The 9,016-nt window shown below is 35.8% G+C and overlaps 1 protein-coding gene across 6 annotated transcripts; it reads right to left on the reverse strand.

The window, feature by feature from the left end:
- Positions 1–3,152: 3,152 nt before the first annotated feature.
- Positions 3,153–8,994, reverse strand: LOC100370399 (transformer-2 protein homolog beta-like). Of its 6 annotated transcripts, none has more exons than XR_438179.3 (8): positions 7,106–7,209; positions 6,643–6,771; positions 6,473–6,532; positions 5,974–6,089; positions 5,175–5,347; positions 4,336–4,486; positions 3,791–4,099; positions 3,153–3,621 (listed from the first exon to the last, which is right to left on the reverse strand). XR_438179.3 is itself a non-coding variant. In XM_085501198.1 (7 exons), exons 1-7 carry the CDS (start codon positions 8,867–8,869, stop codon positions 5,167–5,169), a joined length of 825 nt encoding a protein of 274 aa, XP_085357324.1. In that variant the 5' UTR covers positions 8,870–8,994. The 6 variants fall into 6 exon arrangements, 4 of the variants coding, with proteins under 4 accessions (XP_085357323.1, XP_085357321.1, XP_085357322.1 ...); XR_014929906.1 differs by lacking the exon at positions 6,643–6,771 and adding an exon at positions 6,811–6,939 and having other exon boundaries at positions 7,106–7,203; XM_085501198.1 differs by lacking the exons at positions 3,153–3,621; positions 3,791–4,099; positions 4,336–4,486 and adding exons at positions 8,360–8,580; positions 8,837–8,994 and having other exon boundaries at positions 5,167–5,347; positions 7,106–7,190.
- Positions 8,995–9,016: the final 22 nt, after the last annotated feature.

The following is a 9,016-nucleotide window of genomic DNA, read 5'->3' on the forward strand; positions in this document are numbered from 1 at the left end:
ATAACGGCCGGGTTCCTTTTTAAAAAACAAAATGTAACATCGTTAAATTTAAACTTCAAGCTAGACATACCGAATTGACCTATGGTATAGGTGTACCAGGTCTCATGGTGAAGGACTAACAATTGATAGTAGCTTTGCAACCTCAACCGGCGGCCACGCGTCTGTATGTATTACATTAAAATCGCATTGATGCACAAAATTAAATGCTAATCAAATTCAGATTCGTCATATTAGGCCATGGTTTCTTTACTAGTATCACTAATCTTGCCTCGGGCATTCTTTTTTTTGGAAGTCACCCCACCGTGATTGTAAATACATGCCAAATAAATCGTCCAGTGGAAACAATGGCACTGCACTGAATGTTCAGACCATGGGGGTTTATACCTGTTTATACAACCATGTTCAGACTTTTGTCTATTTCTTCAAGGAAAGTTACATTTTCAGTTAGTTTTTAGGGTCCATGATCTGTATTATCGTTTTTTTATCATGTTCACCAGTAAAATTGGTTCGGGACGTTTCGCAATTCCAGTTCTTAATGTTAGACACCCCCCCCCCCCCGAAACTAGCGTCACGGTCAGTTTTAAACGTACATTGTATAATGAATACAGAGTGAGGGCGCCATTTACGATGTGTAACTACATTGATAGCAGACTCGGTCTTACCATCATGGAACTGTTTAGAGTTAATTCCCAAACATAGATTTGAAATACTGCTTTAATCTACTACTTTTAAAACATTTTGAAGAGACTCTTGCATGTGGAAAGACAGTTCTCAATTTTTCACACTGCCACACTTAATCCTATTACTAATTTCAATCTTTCTTTCCAGAAGAATGCTTTGCAAAATATGTTTAGGTACCTAACGTCCATTGTACATATATAGCAGTTGAGGCAATCCATGGCAAACAGCATTTAGGACTGAAACAATAGCAAGGGTTCAGAGAGATCTACCGGTGATTATGAGCAAACCAAAGAACCCTCACAACTCCGTGCAAGGTTACTGAAACCACAAACTACTACGGTACTACTAAACCAGTCGATTGCTTGGTTCACACATTACAGTCCAGTTTTATCACCGGTGGATAATGCGACTTCAACAAGCCAGATCAAATATTACAAACAAGACTAGACGTAAATATGAATGCAGAAAGCCATCACAAGCGATGTTATGGTTAAGATATCACTCGCACACCCTTGAATTGTTCTCTGTACATGGTTATACCTTATTTTAGATAATGAGTGCCTCCAAGGTATTCCTATGAAGTGGATTGGTACCACTGCACCAACAGGTTCAATGTACCGGTAACACCCACATGCTTGGTTCCTTTTATAGTTTAGTTTCATTTGTACAGGCATACTCTACATTTTATATTTGCGCCACAATCAGGCTAGTTTATAAAGCATTTATGCAACTAGATTCACTGAAATCCATAGTTCAAGATAAAAGTACTAAAAAAAAGGTTAACGCACAAGATTTTCAATGAACAATTATACCATTACAATTTTAATTACAGAACAAAATTGTATAGCCTTTCCCGCAAAATCACTTTCCACAGTAATTCCCTCAAACATGCTAGATTGCAGCACAATGCTACCATATACGGTATATACACCAACTATATTTGCACCCAAATGCAATACATACAATTTTGAAACTGAACACGTTTCTGCCTACCTGGCTCTTGTGTATCCAATGTACTCTACATTGGATAAGCAAGAGCTAACAGCAGAATATCGAAATATTTTTTTTAAAAATTTTCGATATTGTCCGTGTCATACTATGAGCTGACAAATGGCTTCAAACTGAATGTTGAAAACGCTTGTAATTTCAATAACAAATTAAGCAGGTAATCATTTCTACAAACTATTTTTGCCAAATCATAAACACATTTGATGACAACCACCAGAGTCGTGCACTTGGACTTCATAGTTGCAATTAAAGATGGCATTGACAATAAGGGAAGACGTCAAAAGATCGATGTCTGATAAAAAAACTTACTGTAAAATGACTAATTTTCACTGGGTTTAAATTTCACTGATTTACCATTTCGGGCATATTCAGTGGGTTTTAAATTCACGGTTTCGTCATTTAGATAATGTGTTCTATGCTAAATTTTACATATTCACTGTGTCTTAATTTAATGCATTTTTCCAGTCAGCGAAATAAGCTAAATTAAAACCCAGTGAACAATTACCCCCTTTACAGTATTTCCTTTAGTTTGGGGGTGGGGGGTTTTGACCTCAAAAAGTTTCCATCCTACAAAAACGATTTTATTTTTCAATGAAGTAAAAAAAAAAATCTTGAGTAATTGTAGTTAGTTTTTCTTCTATCCAATCATGGACAGAAATAAACAAAAAGGGGCAAAAAACAGAAAAATGGTTTGGTTCGAGTGTAAATCTGTGTGTCAAATGAGGTGCATTTGTAAAATCTTTTTACACCCACCCGACAACCAACTGCTATGCTATACTACTGTCCGATTATCAATTTGTATTTAATGGTGAATGTAGTCTGACGCCATGACCAATATTTATCAATTAAGTTTCAGTGGGGGGGGGGGGGTAGGGGGGGTTTGGAAAAAAACTAAATTAATTTTTTTTTTCAGACATCGATCTTTTGACGTCGTCCCTAACGCCGCACTTGAGACATCGACCTTGTATTATAAAGGCCGATACTGTGATGTTTGGATTTGATTGCATGCCTTTGGTACGAATAAAGTTCTGGGCGCAATTTCAAAGGAAATATATTCGACTTACAAGTCGTATTACTGCAATTGTTATGTGGTTGCCAACACAAATGAACGTGGTTTGGAAAAAAACTAAAGGATTAAGTTTTTTATTTATCCAACATCGATCTTTTGACGTCATCCCTAAAGGCAATGTAAATACAATTAGCAAGCTACTTGCACATATTCTGTTAGTATTTTTTTAATATGGGGAGACTATAATTGGGCCTAAGAGTAGATCGAGGATGTCAATGATGACCTCTAATTGAATACACCCAGGAGAGCCAGTACTTTGATGTTTACCATATTCACAATTAGCACATAAGCAGACATGGGAATACTGTGGCCAAAATTACGATTCTACATGCACCTAGAAAAATTCACTTTTGCAACACTACATACTTTCAACCAAGATTTAAGAAAAGCAACATTTGTATCTTTATACTATATCTTTACTTGTACAAAATTTTGAGAGTTTACAATAAAATTTATATAAACCAACAAATGTAATCGGCATGACTTGACAGGTTTTCCCGTTAAACCATGTTGTAACACCTCGCACAGCAGCATTCTCTGCAATCTTTTCTTTGATCCACACTGCTGCAGCTAGAGGTCTTGCAGTTTCCACTTCAATCCATCAGTTTTCTAACTCCACCTGCAAACAATTTCATCAAGCAAATACCTACTCATTTTACCTAACAATACTTACCATCCTTTCATACACTCCAAATATAACTAACCACTAAAAATTGGGACAAGAATCTGGCAAGAAAAGCTCATTAGAGCGCAATCGTTTACCCTCTAGTTAATTTTGATTCTTCATTTTTTTTTTCTCTTCCCATTTTCTTTCTTCATTTTGCATTCTTGCTCTTCAAAAACTCTTCGAGCTTCAGTCTAAACTGAAAAGGCAATATATTTGGTGAGTTCCTTTCAAACAATTTAGGTGACTGGTATTTATCCATCTATCATGTGGGAAGCTTCATGTGGGAATTCACATTTAGAATCACATGGAAAAAGTTGCCAAATTTTTTTTTCATTCGAAAAAAAAAAAAGCAAATAAAAATTTACTTCATATTTTTTGCTTTCATTCTTCAATCTTCTTTCCCCCTTGGAGTCTATTTGAACTTCTCCAAACAATGCACACTTTCATTTTTCTCGGTTGAAAGCAGTGGCACACCCGAAAATTTTCGCCAATTATCGTGCGAAGCGAGGTTCTAAATTTAGTCGCCGTTCTTCAGTTTTCATTCTTCTCTTCAAACTTCATTCACCCTTCTAAACTTCAACTGAATAGACAACCGAGGTATTTTCATTTTGCCCTACTCGTGCCTTCTCTTGATTTTCATTTTTTCTGACATTGTCTTCATTGCCTTCAATAGACTACAAGGAGAAATACAAGTTAGGCCCAAAAAATATTTTAACCTTCGCTTTATTTTTAAAAAAAAAAGTGAAACTTTTTGTACATGTATTGTATACTAAATGGACAATCCTCTTTCAAGGCTGATTTATGAACAGCTAACTATGCTACAAAAAATTGTTTCCCAACTGGGTGTAAACCGACTTGATAAACTACTACAGATTACAAAAACCTAACATAAAAGAACATAAATGCATACTGAATAAATGAAAACTTCTCAGTCATTTTATGTCATTGAAATTGACTTGTATAAGAGTCGCTACTATAAGCAACACGTAGCAAAAATTTACAGTCTGGATAGTTTGTGGATACCCGGGTGAGCAGCTATGGTACATCGGATTAATATCGTCCTATAGTAGGTAAAAGAAAGCATAAAGCGCAAATAAGAATAACTGGTAGAACAATGAATAATGCTGTGGCTTAAAATTAGGCATTTTAAATGTGCAGCAGTATGTATGTAAGAAAGTTATTTTTTTTAAAATTTTATGAAGCAAATGTTACTCAACAGAATTTTTTTGTTACTGCGAGATCTCAAGATAAATTTTCTTTATCAAAATTGACCATCGAATGTTTATAGCTTGATTAAGTTTACACAAAAAATATCATTGAATCCCATGCCACTACGATTTTTCTTTGTCTCGTTTTTACATATGATTGCACACAACGCAGGATCTCGCAGTGACAAGAAAATTGCCTATGGTGAAACCATCAAGTACTTAGTTATGTCACTTACCAGATCAAATATTCAAACAAATATTTAAATAAAATGCCAACTGGTCATCAATTACAACATTATTAAATAAGTAAAATTACCATATGTTTGAGTCAAGAATCATTTTTTTATACTGCAGGGCAGTATATCTTAATTTTAGTTCAACACGAGTGGTGTGCACTAATCAAATCACTAACCAGAAACCAATAAATCAGTATTTGTTCATTATTGTTATCAGGTGAACCATACACAGGTGTATATTTTAAAAACTTGACTTGGCTGAACAATCTTTAAACAAGTTGGGAATAAAGTTGAAGACTACTTACGTGGAGATCTAGAGTAAGACCTGGAACGTGATCGAGAATATCGTCGTCTGTAGTAGGGTGATGGTGATCGTCTGTAATATGGGGAAGGAGATCGTCTGTAACGGTCTCTGTCTCTGTAAGAGCTTCGTTCTCTCTCATAAGGAGGGTCTCTGTCATAGCCACCTCTTTTTGGACTAAAAAAATAAATTTAAAGAGGTTCATAAAAACTAGTGCAACAAGCACCATCCAAAATGTCTGTTATATCCAAAGTTCATCCCATATGATTATCAACCAGAGACGGTTAATCTGAATACAATAGAATGTGATATACTTTTACTGCAATTGTTTTATAGTAATTACGGTAACCAATGTTCACTAAAAATAATATCCTAGAATTCAGTCTATGGAGAACACCATATGCCACTCTTGTTTAGGTTTTCATTTTTAAGAATCCACTTTACAGTTTAATTTGTGGACCTTTTACTATTTTTGATCATGTGACCTATCATTCAGAATGCATACTTATTCCTGTAAATCTAGTCTTTATAACAATTTTATTTGTATGGCTAATAAGTATACTGGCTACATAACTGGCCTTATTTTGTAAACTATTGTAAATCAGACCTTGTACCTTGACTAAGATGGAGCGGCTTTAGTCAAAGTGCAACCGTCCGGGAGTTCACAAGTTTTTTTCTTTCAACAAATGTAAATATGTGATGGTTCTGTTCACATGGCAAGATGATTATTTACAAATTCATGAACTGAAACACCTTGTGACAATCTATCTTGTGTGTGTATTTTTCAACATCTGAACACTTACTATGTTGGTCTTCCCATATAGATGCCAGGAGTTGGGGTATGTGCCCTTTTAGTGATGGAATAATCAACACGAATTCGACGACCATCTATTTCCATTCCATTAGTACGATCTTTGGCCTAATAACAGAAGAAGAAATGACTGATAATTCAAGTGGGGTTACTTAATTAAAAGCACACTACCAATATGGGGTAAATGCACCTTTATAGTAGGATGTACTTCAAAATACAGTATTGACGAAGTGTCGACATAGTTGAACTAATGATTACCATTTTTCTTGTTGCATGCAATTGGATATTAAGTATAATCGAGGGGTCCAAATGTTAATGTCTTGTTGCCCTTCAACACTTTACAATTTCAATAAGCCCCCAGAAATCTAAGTTCATGCCATGCATTGGTCTTACCACACCAATTTCATGGTTGCAATGGCCAGAAAAAAAATGACAGCTTTATTGAATTTCTGAAGAAGTTCAAATGGGTTTGTAACTCCATAATCACCTACCTCTCTTGCATCTTCCTCAGATTCATATGAAAGAAAAGCAAATCCACGAGATCTTCCACTCTGAAGACAAACAGAAATGCAAATAAGCACAAAAGTAACACTGCAATAATATTCATTAGACATGCAAGAGAATTCTTCAAAGACGTCCAAAAAATGATTAGATATTTTACCTGGTGATCATAGACCACATTAATGTTCGCAATTGGACCATATCTTCCAAAAGCCTCTCTCAGTTCCCTTTCAGTAGTTGATAGGCTCAAACCAAATACTCCAAGACAATTGTTGGTTTCAGGATTGGCCTACACAGCAAGATAAGAGCAAATTGAGTAATTGTTTACCTGTTGATCATAGACAACTTTGGCATGAGTAATGGTTCCATATCTTCCATACACTTCCCTCAAATCCCTTTCAGTAGTGTATAAACTCAGACCAAATATCCCCAGACTAGAGTTGCAAACTGGATTTTCCTGCACAACAGAATCATGCATATCACTCATGTGCTTTTGTACAAAACTTGGGCAACTATTTGTAATGTTATTTTTTTTTCTATTTTACTGCTGGCTTATACATGTATTATGACAATTGTTTATGTACTGGTGGTAGAAGAGAAACTTCCCGTCTGCCCGAACATACCCGACTTCCAATATGTCTTCTTCTGTTTGACATCGGTGATCTGCTATGACTGCGATACTCTCTACTCCGAGGAGACAAAGAGAATCTATGATTATAACAATAACAAAAAACATTTTACTATTTCCAATGATCAGTTGCAGTTTAGGACTGAACATAATCATAATTTAAAAGGCATCCAGTATGAACTGGAGTTTACAGAAAATCTGTAAAAAAATTTTATGCATACATCAGGGGTCTCCCCAGGGTTTCCCAACTGTTATATAAAGAATAGAGTCTATTAAGCATGACATTGAATACAATACAGTTGGTTAACATTGTTATGCAACTTAGCCAATACTCTTTCTCTCGGGAGAAGACTGTATATGCTAATAAAGCTGGAAAAAAATGTCAATTTGAGATGACCTAGTTTTTATGTATGCATAATGCTCTCATAACCACCAAGAAACTAAAACTTCTAAAAAGGTCAGCGACCAGAACCTCAAACCATTCAATTGTTAACCAATAAATATACACAACTCACCTTCGAGAGCTATTTAGTGGTAGACAGTCAATACACGAACACATGAAAGAAAACGCATAGAATTTTGTTGGCATTAGTGATGGATTTCCAGTCAAAACCTGAAATGGTACTGTTACTTGAAGCTAAATATACTCTACACTCAAAATTAAATTCAATCCTTTGCAGCTATCTTTATTTCAGCCTTGTTCCAAACATTTCAAAATTCGCATTTCACAAAAACTAACATTTTAGTACAGATAATCTTGTAACCAAATAAAAACACAATATAAAACTACACAATAGTTTAGTTTAATCATTATTCGCCCAATCAATTGTTTTTTAGATAGATACATGCCTTGTAGAACAGATATTTTAAATTTGTTGCGATGGTTGTTAACCCTGGATGTTCTACTTAGCATACCTATTTGTCTTCACAAAATTTGTCCTGCACAGCCTGTTATCCATACCTCACAACATTAATGTGATCAACACAAAACAATGCTAACTTAATAAACATCCAACTGGCACCCTTTGTCATCAGGTTGCTTTCAGCAGAACTATCCAGAACCGGACATAAACGCAGGTTTCTTGGTATATTTTGGAAAAGAGGCTAAAACTTTACCTAGATTTATAAAACTGATTTAGTGGGGAGGAGATAGGTAACTAAACGTGCCAATTCTGGTCCATATACTACCACGGTAGTTTTCATGTACTGTGCTAATTATATCAATTTTGTACGGGGAGACTTTACTTACCGTCGCCTTCTACTTCTAATATGTCTTGGCGTTCTGGACCTCGACCTTGATCTCGTGTATCGCCGTTTACGATCCACTGAGCGAGATCGTGATCTGGATGGCGATCTAGAGTAGGATCTTGAGCGAGACCTGCTTCTTGAACGCGTCGGAGACCTCGAAACTGGAGAACGGGAACGAGAGGCTGAGCGTGACCGGGAATTGCCTCGACCATCACGTTTGACCTGAAGGACGCAAAAAAGTTTCTTTAATACGACGTTTAGCTCGGTTAAAATGGTGAAACGAAACATAAATATTACGCTAACGAATTTATTTATTAAATTACATTGTAATATAGTGAAGCCGGGTGGTGCAAATGTTTAACAAAAGGTTTAACTGGACAACATCATTATCAACCGCGTGCAGCAGGGACGAATTTTCCTAATTTTTCTCACGTTTGGAATCCAATCTTATAAGCTGCACGTCACATTTAAGACCTACCTTTTTGTCGTATTTATCGTCGATGTCACTCATTGTTAATGTAAATGTTATTTCTGGTGCCACAAACGCCTGAATGGAGATATTCTGACTTAGTCTTCTTCTGTTCTGTCACTGTCGTTCTTGCGTTGGCAGAAATGGCGGCATAAGATTCAATGACGTCACCGATTGAGAACTCGCGAG

Source organism: Saccoglossus kowalevskii, chromosome 7, assembly GCF_978046115.1.
Source record: "Saccoglossus kowalevskii chromosome 7, keSacKowa6.1, whole genome shotgun sequence".
Taxonomy (NCBI): Eukaryota; Metazoa; Hemichordata; class Enteropneusta; family Harrimaniidae; genus Saccoglossus; species Saccoglossus kowalevskii.